Source organism: Myodes glareolus, chromosome 25 (assembly GCF_982192425.1).
Source record: "Myodes glareolus chromosome 25, mMyoGla1.1, whole genome shotgun sequence".
Classification (NCBI taxonomy): domain Eukaryota; kingdom Metazoa; phylum Chordata; class Mammalia; order Rodentia; family Cricetidae; genus Myodes; species Myodes glareolus.
This window is the reverse complement of record NC_142050.1, coordinates 16076080-16097258: the sequence shown is the minus strand read 5'-3', so window position 1 is coordinate 16097258 and position 21179 is coordinate 16076080. Positions and strand designations below refer to the sequence as shown.

The window sequence follows — 21179 nt, the reverse complement described above, 5'->3', positions numbered from 1 at the left end:
TGATCCTCTGGCCTCTGAGGCTTCCTACAGCTGTGTGCAATACCACATGCAGGCAAACGCATACATGTAACTTAAAATAATAAAAATAAAATAAACCCTTTTTTAAAGTAAGTGGTTTTATTGAAGATCACTGCCTCAAGAAATAACTCAGACTGAAAGACAAATGAGTATGAAGTTGAAGAAGTAACTTCATTTTCAAAGGGTGGAGATGGTCTGGGAGTAAATTCGTTCTCTTCTCTGCCCTGGGAGATTAGACAAACAATGGCGCTAACTAAGAAAATAGACTGACTCATTTGGCTAAGACGCTATACTGAAGTTATAAGCAGACTGACATTCATCTTTTTTTAATTGGGGTGGAAACCGGATTCTGCATATTGTAGTAAATTTTATGGTCAATTCTGATATTTCTTATTGAAGAAAACTCAAACATTTAAGTTGATAAATATTAAAAGGATGCTTGATCCTGCTTGTCAACCCCTGCCGTACCTAGTGTGACCTGTGAAACCGACCTTGCCATGGGTTAACACTTCTTTCTTTGGTCATTTCTGATGATGACAGAAAGGCTCGCCTCTCCTCCTGCTTGCTTTGGGCATTTCCCAACTACCTGTCCAAGAGCATTTAAGAGACTAATTGCTCACAAGAAGGAAGGTAGGAAGTGAAGCTGTGTGAGGCTGCATAATGGGTCCTCAGTGGCTAGGGGTGGAGCAGGGAGAGAAGTGGAGTCAGATCTGGAAGAGAGCTGTCATCCTCATCGGGTCCAGACTGCCTCCAGACAGGTCAGGAGGGGTGTTTGGGTGGACCTTTCTCACATCTGGGTTTAGCCTCTCTTGAACTTTTTTAGCCTTTTGCCTTTGACCAAAACTGGTTTGTACTCTGCAAGGCATGTGGCGCTTCCTCGTGTTCCTCCCAGGAAACTCTGTGGGGAGGACTGAATTGGCTCTGAGGATGGATGGGCCATCCCTTTTCTAGGAGGCCTGTTTCAGGTTTAGGTCATTCCACTGGCCTCACGATCAACCGAAGGGCAGGTCTGCCGGCCATATAATTCCCCGGGTGGAGAGGAAAGGGTCCTAAACTGATGGTCACACTCCATGTGTTCCTAACAGCCCCTGAACTGTGAGGACAGAATGTGCTGGGTGGGACTTGTGAGCTGGTGTTTCAAAAGCAGTTAACGTTTTCATTGTCGTGTAACCTGCCTACCTTCCCGAAGGTCACACGTATTGCCTGATTTTATTTACTGCTACAAGTGAACTTCAGTACTTCCAGAAACTGAGACGATGGCGAGTGGAGATAAATTTTAGCTTGTCCCTCTGCTTCCCTCAGAAAGAAGGCTGGTGACCATAAATTGAGGTGCACGTGGTAATACTGTTGGGAGTGATCCCAGCCCTCCCCTGCCAACGTGCGCGCTCCTCCTAAGCCTCAGAACAGCAGCGCACCCCCTCCCTGGCCTAGCGAAGACGAAGCAGAACTTCCCCTGAGTCGCAGCCCAGTGATACGGAGCAGCTCTGGCGCGGAGCCCTGCTCTTCCCGAGTCGTGGGTGGCGCGGTGCTTGTTTCCCTCTCCTCCCTTTCCGGACCCAAAAGGGGATGTATCTGGGTCAGCCTGGGAGGGGCCGGACCTGCCACGGACAGCGAGGGGGAAGGGGGTGGGCGATGACAGCATCTTTCAGGTTTTTGGCATCTCTGGGCTGTGCCTCGTCCAGCCTCTCACCGCTCGGTGCTGGGCGATAGCTGACGTTCTGGCGGATCCCGGCCCAAGAGGTGGGCGGGCGATGTGGGTAGGGAGTACCGTTGTCCTTCCTTTTAATATTCGTGCCCTATACACACATGACCATACAACCCTTTTATACTCCCTATTCCCCGGGCACGCTCCTGGGTGGTGGTGGTGGTACCCCCGCCCCAGGAAAAGAGCAATGGAACAGTTCAAGGTCGCTGTGAGTTCCTGGTCTTTCTTTCCGGTGATAAACCTCGAGGCTACAAGCCAGTTGCTGTTCAAGATGTTCCACCCTCGGGCCCAAGCCCCGTCTCTACTCCATGGGGACCTAGGTCCAAGATCTAGCGTCACTGTTCCTTGGCCAGACGCACAGGTGGGGCACTCTGGCTGGGGAGATGTAACCTAAGCCAGGGAGCAGACACCTGGATGCCTAGGAGCCTCTCTGTGATCCATTGCACTCACTGGACAGCACTGGGAGAAGCTGGGTGCGCAAAAGTCGCACCTTCCCAGGGGCGCTTAGACTGAAACTGTTGTGTGAGGTCTTCTGGGTCCCACCTCCTCTCCTCCACTCTCTTCGTTTATGGAACACAGGAATCAAGGCCAAAGGTCTTCATTTCCGAGGCCTAAGCTCTCCGTTCTCAGCCTAGCCCACTGAGACACTGCAGACCCCAATTCCCATGAGTTGAAACAATGAGTTGAAAATCATTTTTAGTTTTCTTGAATCCTGGGCACAATTATCTCCTCATGCCCCCCGCTGTCTCCGAAGGTTGCGTGATCAGGGATTTCAGATTACCAGAAACTGCTAGCCTTGCCAAAGCGGAGTCTATGTTCCGGAGGTGGCCCTAGCCCACTGAAGGAAGCTCTTTGGCTAAGAACTTCCCCCAAAGGTGTCTTTGCCTCAATGATGCTCGGGGTAACCCCGAGGTTTGCCAACCTCCTCTACCCCTCCTCACCCGGAGGTATCTCTTGCCATCGTTTCTCCCACTCTTCTGTAAAACCTGGTGCCCCCCACGCCCCGCCCGGCGCAGCGCCCCCTTCCTTGGCTGCGCCTGGAGGGGAACCGAAAGGACAGGGTGCGCGGGAGGCACGCAGAGCTTGGGGCTGCCTGCGCTCGCATCGCCTGGGGAATTGGCTGTGGGCGAGGCAGTCCCGGCTGCCCTTTATCGCTCGCTGGGCTCGTCTTTTGAAACTTTATCAGTGAGTCTCACCACTAGCCGCAGACGCGAGCGGCGGGGGGGCGGGGGCGCAGAGGCGCCGGCAGCCGTGACGAGGCGCTCCCGGAGCTGAGCGCTTCTGCTCCGGGCACGCATGGCGCCCGCACACGGAGTCTGACCTGATGTAGACGCAAGGGGGTTAATATGAACGTCCCTCTCGGTGGAATCTGGCTCTGGCTCCCTCTGCTCTTGATCTGGCTCACTCCTGAGGTCAGCTCTTCATGGTGGTAAGTCCACGCATATGGGCGCGGTGCTGATGGATTTTTGGAGATGGAAGGGGGGACCCTACTGGTCGCATAGACCCTCCCTGGCTGTTGTCCAGTCCTGGTTGTTGTGGATTCTGGAGCAACACGGTCTTCTCAGAGCATCCTGAGCCTAACCCCTTTGCTTTTCTCCAAAACCCAGTTTAGCTTTGACAACTCCAAAAACACCCCCATGCCCCACAAATGAGAGCTCTAATGTTTGGTTGTTTGGATCCAGCTGAATGACAGCAAAAGCAGCCAATATCTTATTCCTCTGAGAAATGTGCTAGCCTGGTCTCTAACTGTAGTAGAGACGGTGTGTGTGCGTGTGTGTGTGTGTGTGTGTGTGTGTGTGTGTGTATTCACCTTGAAAAAGACAACAGCCACCACCCACCCCAACATCCTCAAAAAAACTGCCTCAAGATAAATCAATCCAGGCAGTTGGAGTTGTAGTACCTGAAGCCTGGGATTTTGTATTATTTCCCCGTCCTTCCACATTCCTGGTCCTTCACCCCAACAAGGCAGCCTCCAGGTAGGAACTATTACTTTGATGCAAAACTACTAGATCTGAGGTACCCAAGATGTTATCCTACTCAAAACTGTCTTTCTAAAGCGTAACTAGGCTGCTGTCTTTGTATGCTGATCTATGTTTGTTTTGTGTAGTCTCTGCCTATGCAGAAATCGTCTCCACCTCTCAACTTTATGACCTTGCAAAGAGATGGAGCTGAGAGCTCTGTAACTTTCTTGTACATAGACTACCAGGGCAAAGTACTCCGATACCAGTTCAGAAAGATTGGCTGTCCCACACACACATCTTTTTGTATTGGATAACGGTAAGACTCTCAGCTAAAGTCAGTGACTATTTAGACAGCCAAGTGCCTGAGAGAAACAGAGCAAATCACTCAAATCACTGTTGTTAATGGGGTGGGGGTGAGGGAAGGGGGTGAAAGCTCCTTCCTAAGGGAGTTGAACAGGGAGGACTTTAACCTTCCCTTTACTAACACAGGACCAAAGAATGATTTATCAGATTGACCATTCTTTCAATAAAATGATTATTTCTGTTTCTATGTGTGTAGAAATATTATTTGTTGCTCCAGCATTTTGTCATGTTGTCTCTCAGCTGTCACAGCCATAATGATTTTATGATCATATAAAATAATGGCAATACAAGAAGAAGCTATTCCCCTTGTTTGGTCACTTCAAAAGACCCCTGTGGCAGCTTGGGTTATCCGAAAGGTACCTTTCAAAACGTTTCACGACTAATGGAGAACATCTGCCTGGAGATAATGATTCAATTTTTTTGTTAAAGTTTCTTTTTGAAAAGTATTTTATGGTGCTATCGGACTGCTTCTTCCAAATATTTAGTGCTCTTGATAACAATAGAAGGATTTTTTTTCCCCCAAGAAGTTTCTATAAGCACCAAAAAGAGTTAGAAAATAAAACCATTTTAAAGACCCTTTAGTGTGGGAAGAATGCCATGTTTGTAAGAAGAACGCAGCCTCGGATCTCAGCAGGTGCTAATGGGATCGATGTTGGCAGTTTTGAAGACATTTAGGTCAAACAAATGGGAGTGAGGAACTTCTAAAGGTCAGCTTCCTCCAAAGCCAAAAGCAGACATATGGCAGTCCCTGAGAGCAGAGAGTTCTTTGAAATTCTTTCTGTGTTCTCCTAAACACACTGCCCCCCTTCAAGCCCTGATCTTCACAATGCTACTGCCTCCACCTCCCTTTCCAAAGCATCATTTGGTGGCCCCAAATCTGGGAGACAGTCGGCACTCTATTTGGAAGTAGCTTTGATCAGGTCATTGGTCATTTTTCCCTTGCCTGCTTCTGCACTGAATGGAAATTAAATAGCCCTTGCCTTCTAGTTTTAGCAGGGAGAAAAGTAATTCTTACTCAAACAGTGCTTTGGATGCTGACCTCCTGGGAACACCAAGCTCCATTCACAACACTTTTGTCTTTCTGTTGGTTTCTCACAGGTACATGAGAGCTTCAAGTGGCTCCTCTAGGGTGATGTGTGACAATGTGCCAGGCCTGGTGAGCCGCCAGCGTCAGCTGTGCCACCGACACCCAGACGTGATGCGCGCTATTGGCCTGGGTGTGGCTGAGTGGACAGCGGAGTGCCAGCACCAGTTCCGCCAGCACCGCTGGAACTGCAATACCCTGGACAGAGACCACAGCCTCTTTGGCCGGGTCCTCCTCCGAAGTGAGTCTCCCGCCTTCACCCAACTGCCTGCACCAGTGCTCACAGTCCCTGTGCATGCGGAGGGGCATTCTGTTCAGTGAGTTTGTGCTTTGGGGTAGCATCATCTCATTCCAGAGATGAGAGCTGTAGCAGCCCAGAACTATCTCAAGTCTATGTGTCTTTGGTGGAGCGCAGGTTGACAGACCGTGGGCTGAAGGATCGCAAGACACCCTTCTTTCATTCTTTGCTCTGTCCATCACATCAACACTGCATGACCATTTGGGGGTCACATTTTGTTTTTGGAGAGAAAGAAGCAACCCCAGAACTCTTTTGACTTTTTTTTTAATGTCTTTCTGAGGCTTGAGCCTTTCAGAAGATCAAGATAGTATGTTCAAACTTTTGATCATCCAAAAGCTATTGTTATTACTTAAGATAACTATGAAAATTTTGTGAGTAGAAACAAATCTTACCCTACCACCTTTGACCTCTTGTTTGACTAACCATGTCGGAGTCACTCTGTATCTGCTTAACACTATTTTCCATAGAGTGTAAATTCCACAAGGGCAGAGACTAGCCTGTGTTGTTTTTTTTTTTCCCACTTTGATACATGGTGCCATTGTAGGTCCCGTTTCATTCATTTGCAACATGAATGACTAGGTAAACTTGTAGTGAGAATCTATTGCTTTTCCAGCTACATTTTAGGTAGTAAGAATATTTATGAATGAGGACTAAGGACCCTGCATACAGAGATTTCTTTTTCTCTTAGAGGGAGATTTAATTAGTGTTTTCTATTTGATACAAAGGGTCTTTAAATGTTTGAATATTTTTTAAAATATTTATTTATTTATTTATTTATTATGTATACAATATTCTTTCTGTGTGAATGCCCGCAGGCCAGAAGAGGGCACCAGACCCCATTACAGACGGTTGTGAGCCACCATGTGGTTGCTGGGACTTGAACTCAGGACCTTTGGAAGAGCAGGCAATGCTCTTGACCTCTGAGCCATCTCTCCAGCCCAAATGTCTGAATATTGAAAGTAACTCAAAGCTAGTGATCTATTCTCAGATAATTGGAGAAAACAAGTTAAAGTCAAGTTTTACTTTCAAATAATATTCATCCACTACGCTGGCAGGAGTAGCATTCCTCAAGAAAGAACTCTGCCCGTTTGTTAGTTGGAAATCTGACTAGAAATACAACCGTTGATGTGGAAAGACAGAAACAGAGAACTTTACACTTGTTTCTGCCCACCCCACTCCCTCCCATTCCCAAGAAAATCGTCCAGGCTGTGCACTTGGTAATGCTTAACAGAGGGTGTTCCTATCATGTCATCAGCACAGCCCTAGGCTTTTATGAGGCCAAATGCATAAATGAATGTCTCGAAAATCCCCCAAGGGCGTAGTGCTCTCGCTCTCCGAGTATCCCGAAAGTTAATTTACTGTGATACTCTGCAATTTTATTCTCTAGCTTAAGCACTATATTCTTATGCATTCCTTTTAGAGTTTCGATATGACATCGCAGATTTTTGAAAGGATAATAGCAAATATCAGCCTCATGGAATTTTAAGACTTCACCTAGATTAGTTCACCAGTAAATCAATTAGTGCTGGGCCTTGTCAAAGAGAGTTTGCAAATATCCATCACAAGTCATCACAGGCTGTATTTTCCCTGATTAAAATAGATCAAGAGTTTCCAGTGATTTAAATTAGAGGAACTTCCCATTTATACTGGATAACCTGTAGACCTCTTACTTTTTTTGCTTACGGAGGGGTGAAAAAAAAAAAACAACCTTTAAATCACGAATGAAAAGAAGTGATTTAAATTTTTAAAATATTATTACGGGGCAGGGATGGGGGCATGTGGAGGTGAGAAAACTTTAAACACTGGTTTCTCTTTTTCCACTGTGCGTTCCTGGGAGTCAACTCAGCCTTCTCTTGCTGAGCCATGACACTGGCATAAAAGGAAGCAGCTTCAACAAATGATCCAAAAGATGGCATCTCTGCCAAAGCTGAGGATCAGTTCACAGAACACTCTGCAGAGTCACTGAGAGGGAGGAGCTTGTAATGGGAGAAAGCTGAACTCATTGACTTGGCCTAAGGCCTCATTGATTTGGCCTCAGGTAAACAAGGGCTTCCTACTGGGACTTCCTACAGATGGTGCCAGCAAGCCCTTTGCCAAGGTGCTCAAAACTTAAAACCCTCAAAGCAGCCCAGGGTTTGTCTCCTCTTCACAGCAGGCCAGCTTCTTCCCAGTTCCCTGCCACTGTCACTGGTGATTTTGCATTGGTGTGCGGAAGGCTGAATTTGGCCTTCGGCAGCTTATCCTGGAAATAATCATGAAATTCCAATGAAGTAATCCACAGACTTCTCACAGTTAATTACTTAGAGGGGCATTTCAATCTACAGTTGTGAAGAACTCTCTGTTAGAAACGTAAATGTCCCTTTAGGTGATCTAGGAAGACAATCATCTCCTTACCACTGTAAGGAGATGATGTTGCTACTAAAATCTCCTGTGATTACAGAGCCGTGGAGAGCAATTGCCTCCTGTGCTGAGAGACCCGAGTAAAACAGAATGAATTTTATTTAAAACATTTGGAATTTACTCCTTCACAGGTAGTGAAAAACCCAAACATAGTCTTTTAAGTAGATACCTCTGAAATTTTAGAATGGGCTTAAAAAACAAAAGGGGATTTGGAGGGTTCGTCCTTGCAAGCTTCAAGAGGAGAGGACAAAAGACAACAAGGTCAGAAAAGCCAGGATACAAGAAAACATTTTTTAAGAGTTGGCCAATCCATTACCCTCAAGAAACTCTAATTCATCATTTTGCCTTCCCAGGTAAAGCCTTCTGAACCCGAATAAACCCTGACTGCATGCCCAGTACTGCTGGGTGCATTTCAGTCCTCAAATGATCACAACTTCAACAGTAACACACCAGGAAACCTCCATACCACCATGTAGATTAGCATTTTATTTCAGATGTGCTGGCCGGAAGAGGAATCAGAGTTTCTAAGAAACCCATGACCAAATTCTGTTTTGTTATAAGGCCAGATCTCAAAACATGCTACTATTTCACACACAGCCTTTCAGCGAATCATCTAAAACACTTAACATCCTTACCCCATATTTACATAAACCCACAACATCTGGAGGTAAAACAAAAAAGTAATGTGGCAATATCTAGACATTAATGAACATGTTTAACTGATAACATATATTTAGAGAGATGATGTTTTTCTTTGGAAATAATTTTTGAATTATAGAAAATTGCTATATTTTTGGTTGAGTCGATAAGTTAATGTGACTGTTTAGCTGCCACTTGAGAATGAATTTTGTGCCTTAAAAACGTCTACGACTTTTAAAATACTGTGAGGTCCTAACATGCTATGATGCACATCTTCCATGCTTTTCCTCCCTTACAAAGTTTCTTACTCAAACTATAAGATTAGTGGCGAATACATTAAGCATGTGTGATTATTTCCTACATATGATACTGTAAATATGGACACTGAACTTCAAATCCCAAACTAGACTTTCAATGTTAAAAACAGACAACTATCAGCAAGGAATTCTATTTTTATAAGAAAACTATAAGACTAGATATATAATGAAACTGTTATTTATCTAAAAGCCAGTAGACAAAATCAAGCCGGGTTAGTGGCCACCTCTCTATTTCTCTTCACCTATGTGTGAACCTGATAGCATATATTGAAGCTTTTGAAAGAGGTCCTGGGAGCTCACAACCCTCTGTCTAGAGCACTGCTTGCATCCTGTGACAAACACTCATCCAAGTGATTATCCCTGAAAAGAACTGATTCCCTTTCCGATGGTTCGAGTTGGGGATGGAGATATTCTTAAAAGGCTGGGGGAAGTGCCACCTAATGTGGTGTAGATTTGAGTGCCTGGTTTTAAATAATGAGACGAGCGATGCAAATTTGGCCAGTAACCTGTGGCAGGGACTGACAAGTGGAAATGAGCAAGGTTTCAGTGTGAAAAAGTGGTCTGTTCTCCCAGCTGGTGTGGTTCAAAGAGTCACACTGCTCTTGACAGACTGAACCACTGAATGGTTCTCTGCTTTCTGCCTTGCCTTGGCACTAGCTTGTCCAGCCTCTATTTTGATTGTTAATATATTTGCTGCAGCAACCATTAATAAAAGGCTATGCTAATAACAATGAAATACAGTTCCACTTGAAAAATGAGGTGCGCACAGACCCCCAAAGAGCCTTATATCTGTCACTCCACCACAACACTGTGTTATGAGTTACTACAGATTATTAAAATAATTTAATGTAGTTATTGCACTGAAATATGTACCTCTCAGCCTGGAAGTGAAAGTAGGCTGCTCTCTAATAAAGAACAAGTCTACGAAAGCCCCCAAAGGGTTCTTGCCCAAGTCTAATTATAGGTGGTAAATTTGTTTCTTTTCAGAAAAACCAAAGGAAAAGCTGTTCACTGTCTTTGACCCGATACCAATGTTTACTGCAGGTGTTCCAGAAGAAAGGGAAATCACCTTAGTAGTTAGACACACTATGCAACCCAAGGATATTGCATATCACCTTCAACAATCTTCCAATTACTCGTGAAAGTTGATGGCAAGCCAGCTCTCCCGTATTAATGCCGGGAGCTGGTGGCCGCCTGCATTCTCTTCCAACTCTAGCGCCAAGATTTCCTTGATGTCAGTATTTCACTGTCTGTAGGTTAGATTTGCCTTAATATCTTCAGTAATGCCTAGAGATGTGGGAGGGTGTTTGCTCTGGCCTCCATGTCTTGGGTTCAAGAAGTCTTTCACCCCAGCCTCTGGAGTAGCCAACACTATAGTCACACGCAACAGTATCTGTCTTGACAGCTTTTTTCCAAGCTGTGATGACTTCTAAACCATACCATGGAATGAATGATAGGGTTATAGAATCCAGACTGTTTTATAGAAGGAGAAACGAAGTGACTCATGACAGTCCGACTCTCATGGGACATCTAGGGTTTGGGGTGAATGCGACTTGCTAAAACCAGGAGCAAGGCTATTTTTTTTTAATCTTTTCTACTCTGTCTTTAAGGGGAGTTGGACATTAGATATTTAAATGCATCAAATCCTACTTTAAGTGTAAGTGATTCGTATTAAAGAAATAGCCTGGGATCTCGAAAAGAATCCTTGAAGACCATAGGAGATGCAGCATGTGACTGCAAAGTGAAGACTTTAAGAGACACTCTCTGACCGCTTTTAAGAAAAGCATTTTTATTTCAGGTAGTCGGGAATCTGCTTTTGTTTACGCCATCTCCTCAGCTGGAGTTGTATTTGCCATCACCAGGGCCTGTAGCCAAGGAGAGTTAAAGTCCTGTTCCTGCGACCCCAAGAAGAAAGGAAGTGCCAAGGACAGCAAAGGCACCTTTGACTGGGGTGGCTGCAGCGACAACATTGACTATGGGATCAAGTTCGCCCGTGCGTTTGTAGACGCCAAGGAAAGGAAAGGGAAGGATGCCCGAGCCTTGATGAACCTTCACAACAACAGAGCTGGAAGGAAGGTAGGAACCACTCTTCTGCTCATTTGAGGACCCTGTGGCGTTGGGACTCATTGAGACAGAGCTTACCTTCAGATTTCCTGGAGTTGACTAAACGCCATGTAGACACAGCTTCCTTCCCACTGACCCCCAGTCCAGGGCCACTTGTTCTACAGAGTACCACCAACTGGGCTGAGGCATCCCCACCCATTGCCCTGCCTTCTTTCCCACAGCTGAGTTCAAGGAGTCCACCCCATTTGCTATACACACTGGAGTGAGTCAAGTATTTTATGATCCCTCTGGATAATGTGGAGTCCAGGCGGGAGGTATCATCTGCCAGCCAGATAGTTCTTCATCCTGAATAGCAATAGAATAGTGAACACTTGGAGGGGGGCACCAATGCCCAGAGCATCTTCTCCTAGATATTGCATGAAAGCAGTTCACCAAGCCTGGTGAGTTGGCTTCTCCTGAGTGGCTTCTTTGGGAGCCAGACCCAGTACTAACTATAAAGCCTCCCCACCTTTTATGTTACTGAATGCATAAGAGAGCCAAAGAAACACCCTTATCATTTCATCCTGATGAAATTCCTGGTCCATAGGAATCTAGTCTGCAAGCACCTTTCAAACACCCATTTACTGCACAAGGAAAGTGAAGCCCCCAAGGTTCTCACCAAGAATTGGTCAGAGGTCAGATCTAGAACTCAGGCACTTCTGCCTAGTATCAAACCACATCAGTCAAGGCATTAACGAGGCAGGACGGTTCAGATGGCAGCTTGGCCAGAATGACAAGAGAACCAGAATGTTGTTATCTCTGCCTTTGGTCATAAAGTAGAAACTGGCTGAGATAAACAAATATTTGGTCTAAACCACTAAAAGATAAATCTAATTGCCAAAAGAAACAGCTGCAATTTGCCTTTTGTCAATAAAACATGAAATGTGCCTGATATTAATTTGAAAAAAAAAAAAAAAGCAAAAACGTGGAAGGCGTGGAGGAGGGATTGATAGGGGAAAGCATAGGAAAAGCAGGTAGAACTGTTTGGATGAAATCCCCTTACTGCACTCCTGAAAAGAGCAAATCTCGTTTCAAAGAAGCCGAAGAAAGGGACTCTTACTCCGCACTTGAAATAGGATGAGTGTGGCCCGAGCTGTTTACAAACAGGGCCTTTTTTGAACTTAAACATTAACATTCTTCATTCGTGTGAAGCTGTGGGCTTATAGTGACCACTGCCAAGAATATAGAGTAGGGTTGTGCAATCCTCCAATTGGTAACTGCTGTTTGCGCAATGATTTAGATAAAAATAATCTATACTGGCCTTTGTTTGGACACTGATAGAGCGCGTGTACATTATAAAGTGTGGTGTCTTGGATAGGAACACACTGCTTAATTATTTGAGTGGGGTATTTTAACTACATCTCTCTTTTTAGAAAGTTAGGCTACATTGTACCCAAAAGAGTGTAACATAAAATATATGTTAAGCTTTTATAATAGCTCATTAGACACTGAATAGCTCTAATCTTCAAAACAATAGATCTTAGCTATTCTGCACCAGGTCCTACATAAACAAGTGTTTTAATGTAAATCACATGATTGTTCACTGCATAGAGGTGAACAGCTGTTGGGCCTCAGATGTTCTCCTGCCTACTCCACAAAACTTAGGAGGCTACTTTTGATTGGAATAAAAGTGCACACACTGACTTTTTAAAATGTGGCTTTAATTAATGGTGGGTGGGCAGATTTTTTTCAAGGAGATGCATGATGTCAGTGAATATGAACTTTAATGAGAGTCAATGTATTGAGATAAACATGCGTCTCTAATTCTCTTCTCGGGGTCATTAGCCCCCCAGTACCAACTCCCCCTTCTCACCAGCAGAAGGTCTGTGGGATCAAAATGAGAACAGGCTGAGCTCGTGTTTAAAGGCAGCCTCCAACTGAGCTAACTTTCCAACTGACCCAGCGCTAGATCATCTCAGTCCCCCAGGACTGGCAGTACAGAGTTTTCTTCTGTTGCTTTTTAGTGTCTTCATACTGTCTGATAAGAACACCGTCTACTTTTTTTAAAATGAGAGTATTGGTGGTGTGTGTGGGGAGAATAATATATTCTATTTGAAAGAAAAGTCACCTGTTCCAAGATGTATCTGTTTAGTCAATGCTCAGTCACAACTCAACACTGCCATCCACATAAGACCTCAATTTCCCCCAATAGCTACAGTTAATTAATTTATTATGACAGCTGGTTAGAGCACCCTCGTGTGTTTCTCTTCTGTAATACCATCTAAGTCCGCCTTATTCTTTCTAACCATTTTCAAAAGACTTTAATATTATTTTTCTGCTTCCATGTTCACTTGAGGTTTGTCTTTCATTGAGTCTAGTTTTCTGGTTCCAAATAGGATTAGGGAGCAAGTTCAAACGGTTCTAGAATGTCCTTCTGCGGTTTCTTCAGGCTGTGAGTCTGAAGAAGCCATGCTGCGAAAGACTTGCAAGTTATATTAACACAACTTTCAGTGAATGACCAGCAAACAGCACCTGGTCAGGAGCCTCTGCTTGTCCTCCTCCGTGAGCTTGTTGTAAGGGGCTTCAAATTAGTCTATTCTTTTTCTAAGAAGAAATAATCACAAGCCCATTGAACTTTATTAAGAGAATCTGAATCAGAATAATCTTTCAATCCAATCAAATACTGCTCTTTAGCAATTCTAGAAATTTCCATAGGAATATGGATTTCCATAACAGAATTCTATAAAAATGTTTTCTCCAAAGCCTTCTTTTATTTTGGTGGAAACAGAAAGGACGTGGAATTCATTGTCAGACTCACCTCAGCATTCATCTTGCAATAACAGTGGCCTTGCTCGCCGGTTTTGTCCGATGTTAAATGAAATGTGCAGAATATGGGAAGAGAGGTATAAGCAAGTAGCTCAGGCCTCTGGTGTGGAGCAGGTACTTAGCAGAGGTCTCTTTCCCATTAGTGGAGCCTACATTGTTTATAACTCAAGTACGAGAAGCTGGCCCAAACTGAACATGAATTGCTGTTAGGGTTGAGTCAGTCATTCCGTCTGCAGACTCCTATTCTGTACAGTCCAGTGAATGCTTAAGACAAGCATAGTTTTGCCCGTTTGTAGAGTCCTCCTAACTGTTTTATAAGAAGGTCTTCCCACATCTTCATAGGAACAAAATGGAACCTCAATATGTCTACTTTCAGGTAGGAAATTGCCCATAAGGAGTTAAGGGGCCCACATATGGTCAGATGATAATGAGATGCCAGACTTGGGGTTCAAGTACCGTTGTGTCTGCCCGTAGGCACATGTCTATATTTCCACATTGTCTCTATTTCGGAACTTTCTAGAAAAACAGCAGCTGCTTACTGTCTTTGGAAGGTGGCTTCAGTGAAGACACTTCCCCTTGCGCAGCTTGATCTCACAGACTCTCTCAGTGAACATGGGGTTACTCCTTGTGGTTTAACCTTTGTGTTTTTAATTTTTTCCATATAATCTATTTGGTTCATAAGTTTCACCCCTTCAGCTCCTTCCCACCCTACCCACCCAACTGTGCTCTTTCTGTCTCTTAAAAGACCAAAACCAAATAAGAACCAAAAAAAAAATCCAACAACAACAAAAAACAAAGCATAGAGACCATTTACCATTTTGTGTCTGTCAACTACTCCTGAGCACAAGGCTCGCCTTGAAGTGTGGTTGATGTGCCCAGTGCCACTACATTGATGAAAACCGATTTCCCTCATCCAGTAGGTATCGATCGCAAACACCTCCTTAACCATAGGTGAGATTTTGTGCTCACCCCTTTTGTGTCTATCACTATCCTAGATTTCAAATTGCAATACAAAAGTTGTAGCAATAAAAACAACATGCTGTTGCAATAAAATATTACAGTATTTATAATAATAAAAACAAAAGCGTTGATGAATGGAATAGAATTGAAGACCCAGGCATAGCGCCACACATAAAAGGACACCTGATTTTTTTTTTTTAATAAAGAAGACTCCTAGTTAGCATTTGATTTTAACAGGGAAATGATGTCTTAATGTTGAAAACATGGCCATGGGCCATTGTGAGCGCCACTTAAGCAACTTGATCTCGTTTGAAAGATTCACAGAATGTCAGTGAACGACACTACAAGTCTGGACACACTGGGTGGTGCTTAGGACTTGTCAAAGCTGCCGGGACAAACACACTGGGGAGCACTGACTCAGAGGAGAACGCAGATAGAAGAGAGAGGTGCACGGCCACAGGGACAGCTTTCAGTCAGAGTGATGGTGGCGGCTCTGTGCAAGAAAAGCTGCCTCTAGTGGCATTGTAGGGAAGGGGCTGTTAACAGAGGAGATAAATGTCTCACACACACAGTACATACTCACATTCTCTCCCTCCCTCTCTCTCTCTCTCTCTCTCACCCACACACACACCCACCCCCCCCACACACACACACTCACACACATGCTCTCTCTCTCTCACCCACACACACACCCACACCCACTCACACACATGCTCTCTCTCTCTCTCTCTCTCACACACACACACACACACACCACATGAAGCCTACAAACTAGAGACAAGAGATTGCCCATAGAGAAACGCCATAAAGGTGAAGAATGACCAGGGTTCCCTAGAGAAGCTACTGACGGACTTAATGGGAGCAAAAACTGGACATGTATCTCTGCCACACCTATGCCAAGACATTTGGATGCCCCTGGAAAGACACAAAACTTTAGTTCAATTTTTTACATATTCTTTAATTCCTTTTAACTCTACTTTGAAGGAGTAATGGGTATCAAAGTTCAAACCTTTAATGATATATTTGAATTAATGATAAAAATGGATTTATTAAGAGAATTGCAAGGATTTCTTCTAGCTCCTTGAATTTTATGACTAGTCTCGAGTATTAGTCTCAGGACTATTATAGCTTGCTATAAAACAGAGCATTTGGTAACTTTGCTGATACTGCTTTTTATAATAATATAGCTTAATATTGTCCATGGTAATCATGAGCAATTTCTAGCTATAGATGTCTTCTTGACTAGGACAATAAGAAGGCAAAATTCTGAAATACTTGAACACAGCCTTGTACAGGCTGCCTATAACATTTCTATAGCATTGCCATAGAAAACAAGATGTCCAAACATATGCACCAGGTTTCAAGAAAACCTAAAAGTTAAGTACATTTTTCCATGTGAGAAGACAGGAGTATAATAAAGTAGCCAAAATCGGGACATAAACTAACTGAAATTACTAATTGAAGTGATCTGAAAATTCAGTTCTGTTGCTACCCTGCATTTTGTAGGGGAGAACCTTCTGGAATGAGGGACTCCAGCATTCTGCCCAAACAAGTACCAGGCAAAGATTGAAAAGGGGAAGCACCAAGGCCTTTCAGAGGCTCCACTGGAGAACCAGGACACAGCAGGCATTTTTAAGTTCCCTCACAGGAAATGCCTCTAAAGTAAACATTAAAAAATCAGTGTTGTATAACTTATAGGCAGAACTTTAACACAAAAAAAAATCTAAATTCTAATAAAGATATCAAAAAAGAGATGCCCTGATACCACTTGAAATAGGTAATAAATAAATAATGGATGTGACTTCAGAGAACTGGAATATGATGAAAAAGAAATCCTACAATTAAAAAGAAAGGAATATCAATGAACAAGGAAGGAAAACCAAACTGCACCGCAGAGCCAAACTGTGCTACCTCCTCTTTATCCTGCCCTTCCCATTAACATCCTCCAACATCCTCACAGGACACAAAGTTCAGTTCGCAAGTCTGTGTCCCAGCTGATCTCCTTAGTCCATAACACTCAAAACTCAGATCTTGAGACATCAGAGTGAGCGCCCGCCTCCGTCTCATTAAACCCCAAATTAGTGTGCATTCGATACACTCTACATCTCCTTATACCATATGAACCAAAACCCAAGCAAAATTAAAGTTCTCAAACAGAGAATAACTCTTAACAGAATCAGTTCAGTTCCATGAAGGTTCTGTTATTAGAGAATAACAGCTGAATTATTGTAGAGATGGTTGGTCTATGGGAATGCTAAGTCCCACATATACAAATCCCACACCTTATATTTTCTACCTAAGCAAGCCCACCTACAGTCACTGTTTTTCATAGATGACAGAACCGAAGCAATCCCAGGACCTTATTGAACATAATAAATGTTTGCAGAAGCTAACCAATTGCACTTTCTCTAATAAGCATTCCTGGCTTCCCTGGCTCCAGTGCATGTACAGTTGAAGGATATAAATTGTTTCAGTGTTCAGGAACTCCTATCTTAGAGATGTGGGCCTGTCAAAAGGATTTAATTGGTAATAAATGCGCTTGGCTCGAAGCCAATCTGAAAATTAAATAATGTGTTTTTAATGTGTGTTTCCTCAGGAAAACCGATAGGACCAGAAATATGTTGGCTGCTTTGTGAAATACAACTAACTACAAAACCGGGGCAGCGACACTTCTTCACATGCCTCAGTTTCTAAGTACTCACCATATAGAGACCTAAAACAAATTATATATTTGATTTTTAAGGCAAGGCCAATTGATTATTGGCAAGTATTTTATGTAATATAAAACAGATGAACTTTTTTTCTGATTGGAAAACTAGCATGACTCAAGTTAGAATTTGCAAGCTTGGCAATATGCATGCAAAAAATTCTTCTGTTCTTTAAGGAAACCTGATGAAATCACCTTAGGCTTCTGTTTGATTTTCATAAAAGTTTATGTAGGGAACCTTCTCATTGAGGGGAGTTTGTTCTTACAATTGACAAAATAATTATTTTCTGAACCTAATTAAAGACGCAGACGTTGTGTGAAGGACTCACTGTAGGACTCACTGAATCTGGAGAACAGGTACCCAGGGCTTCATACATCCAGGATAAGAAAACTATCAAGCGAGCTAACGTGAAACCTCAGGTGTCGGTACTGTCTGCCTGTATATCTCAACTACAGCCTGTGGGTCTCTGCCTCTGAGGATTCAGTATCCTCACCTGTAAAAGGGGATAGTAATATACCTTACATGTTTGTGTTGATTGAATAAAATAGCTGCTACTCTAGATTCATCACATGCTCTGGCATAAAATAAGAACTCAACGAATATTATGTCTCTTTATTATAGTCTGATAGCAGGCTGGGCAAAGAAATATAAAGTAGAATCTTCTACACAGTGCATGTATAGCATATCCTTCTATAGTTCTCTCTCTTTCTCTCTCATTTGCTTTTGACTTTGGTGGGTTGTTTTTTTTTTTTTTTTTTTTTTTTTTTTTTTTTTGAGACAGATTTTCTCTATTTATCAGCTCTGATTTTTCCGAAACCTGTTTTATAGATCAGTCCGGCCTTGAACTCACCGAGATTTACCTGCCTCTGCCTCCCCAAGTGCTGGGATCAAAGATGTGTGCCACCACTGCCTGGCCTACTTTTTCTGTCTTTTAACATACAGAATTTTGTCTCTGTGATATAGAATGCTAATATCTAGAATTCCTTTTTATGATTGGAAGTTTAAAATGTTAAATTCCAAATGTAGAAAATAGACTCTAAGTCAAAAACTGAAACATGCTCAAAATCAAACATTTAAGGGTTTCAAAAAATATGATCAGTAATATTTTTTAACACTGCAACTGGAGAATGTTAGAAAAAAAGTGTTATATATTGAGCTAAAAACGTTCTTTGTACTAGTGCTAAACACCAAAATAAGCGGGGGAGGGGGGCTACTGTTCTTGGAAGTGTCCTACCTTAACTGTCTTTCTTAAACTAGCTGTAGCACCCGAGCCAGCTTACAGTGACAGGGTAACAGGACACCACAGAGTGAAAATCGACTGGCTTTCTGGTACGCAGGGGTGGAGGAAGTCCTCAAGGATCATTCTGGCCAGTAAGATGCTATAAAGATCCGTGAGAGCTGTGGAATTGACTAGGGATGCCTAACAGGATTGGGCCAATGGCCTTCAGTAAGAATCAAAAACAGGAATAGAACATGAGAGCTTTTAGGAGAGATTTCGGGAGACGACAGAGAAGTGGCGATCTAACTGTATGGCGGTGTGTGTCTGAGGTTGTGAATGAAGCTGTCAGCCTCACACCGGAAAAGAAACGAGTTACAATTGATTCTTCTTTAATAGGAGGGCAGCAAAAAGAGAAAACAATATTTATAGAGTGCTACAAAAATGATAAACTGAGCGATAGAAAAGTGTGTGCAATAAAATGGAAAATGACTCCCAAATTAAAATCAGTAATTTACAGATGGGAGAAGAAATTAGTCTTCTCCCTGAGATTTCAGAAAATAGTATGTCTGTAAGCAAAAGCGGAAGTCTTGATATAGTGATGATAGAAGGACAAGAATTGAGTGAGGAAACCTAAGAGCTCTCCCAAAAGTAAAGTCAAGCTCCCAGATTATAAATGGAGTTTAAGCAGGTCCACAAACAATCCCCCATTTCTCACTTGGGTTGGAAACCAGGTACCGAATGAGCAGACAGATGGGTCAAACATGTCCATTTCACTGCTGACTAGAAAAATCCTGCACCAAGGGATGGAGCCTTGTGCCACACAGTGCTTCCAAATAGATCACAGAATGTGGATTCTCCAGCCCTTTCAAAGGCTAGGCATTAAATCCCATTCATGAGGTTGCTGGCTGGTTTGCGAGGCTTGGCCATAGCCTAGCAGATGCCACCAAACAAGAGAGGAAAAACTTTTAGTCCTTCCTTCAAACTCACCAACTGGACAAGTCCATTTCCCCACTAGGGAGAAAAGAACAAGGAAAGGAAGAAGCTAGAAATGTTACTTTAGTGCATTTTTTTCCCTCAAGAAGCCAGGATGAAAATATTTTAAGAAAAAAAATTAAAATTAAAAAGGCATAGAGGATGTATTAGCAGGGCCTATGAACCAATTAGAATGCCACAAAGACTATGGAAAATGCAGAAAGACAAATATTAAAGAGGATATTTCAGCACTGAAGTCTATCAGTCTAAGTTGAAAAAGTCTGATACCTATCAGGAAATGGGAAAAATGGGGGAAAATTCCTAAGATGTGATATTTCACAACTCCAAGAACACAAAAAATATTCTAGAACTTTTTGTGCAAGGAAAAAAGCTGAAAAAAAAAGCCAAAACACATCCATATTAAAAGGATCAATAAGAAATCCTATTTCCCATCTGCAAGACTGGAGGCTCAGAGCCTGAAGGCTGCACCTCCAAACTTGAGAGAAAATCATTTTCAATCCAGAATTCTATACCCAGCCAAGCTATTAATCAAATGTGAAGGCCGAAGACCTTAGGCATCGAAGAATTCTGAAAATGTACCTTCTGTGTTCTTTCAAGGAGTTAAGAATGTACTACACGCAGAAAGAACAGTCAGACAAAAGGACAACATGGCATCCGGGAAAGTGTGTGTGCAGAGTAGGCGGACATGAGTTAAATCTCAGCTCTGAAGCTAGTCCTTCATCCTACGAGCCTTCCTCATGTCAGAGAGGCTGTGCTACAGGACAGCAGATAAAATTCCGTCCCACGACATCCCTGCACTTGACCACAGTTCACAGTAGTTGGTGATATCATTATTCCTCAGCTTCTGTGGTCCACTGATTTGTGTATCTTCTGTGGATATCCCAAATCTGAGACGTTTAAATCCCTTCCATAAAATTGTGTACTATTTGCACATTACATATGTGTGTGTATGTATATATATGTGTGTGTGTACACATATTTATCTCTTTCAACTAGCATTCATTTGATAATTTAGATGCTACATAGCTGTTATGGCATGTTGCGTAGGGAATGATGACCAGAGAAAGTGTGAGCATGTTCAGTAAGGACCCAAGCTTCATAGATCTGACACTACATGCATCAACAAGATGTGCATGAACAGTGCTCAAACGGTGTGTGAGCTGGCCGAGCCTTTCCACACAGGGCTTCCTCGGGGTGGACTCAACGCAGATTTACAAACTCGAGTTTTAATTGGGGGGAATTTCCTGAAGTTCTTCCTATTTTTTTTTAATCCACACTTTGTTGAAGCCATAGATACAGAGAGCCAATAAGTATCATTGCTTTCAAATTTTCGAATAAGCGTCTAGATATATCATGGAAGACTTATCTGTAACTATACGGTAGTGCTCTGATTTGGTTATTCAGTCTTCTGCCGTCCAATAAAATGTCACCAGTTCCTCCATCAGCAGCTGTGAATGGGAGACCCCTAACTCTTTATCCAGTGTGTCTGAAAACCTCAGGGGTGTCCTACCACTCACTCAGTTCTTCTGTGTGATCTACCAACACACAAAGCCATTGAATTGGGGGTCTCACACCTTTGGGCTCCTTCTTTCATTCTCCCACCTTTGGGCTCCTTCTTTCATTCTCCCCAAAACAGCCACAGGGG

General features: G+C 43.0%; 1 protein-coding gene across 2 annotated transcripts in view; it reads left to right on the top strand.

Moving 5' to 3' along the window:
* The first annotated feature begins 2795 nt into the window (after positions 1–2795).
* Wnt2 (Wnt family member 2) overlaps positions 2796–21179 on the top strand; it is a 40798-nt gene continuing 22414 nt past the window's right edge. The window contains exons 1-3 of one of the 2 annotated variants that reach the window (XM_048449005.3): positions 2796–3152; positions 5146–5372; positions 10584–10861. In XM_048449005.3, the coding sequence (XP_048304962.2) occupies positions 3070–3152; positions 5146–5372; positions 10584–10861 (588 nt within the window). In that variant the 5' untranslated portion in view covers positions 2796–3069. Of the gene's footprint in view, positions 3153–3679; positions 3700–5145; positions 5373–10583; positions 10862–21179 lie in introns of those variants that run through there. The other variant, XM_085683494.2, reaches the window with a different exon arrangement.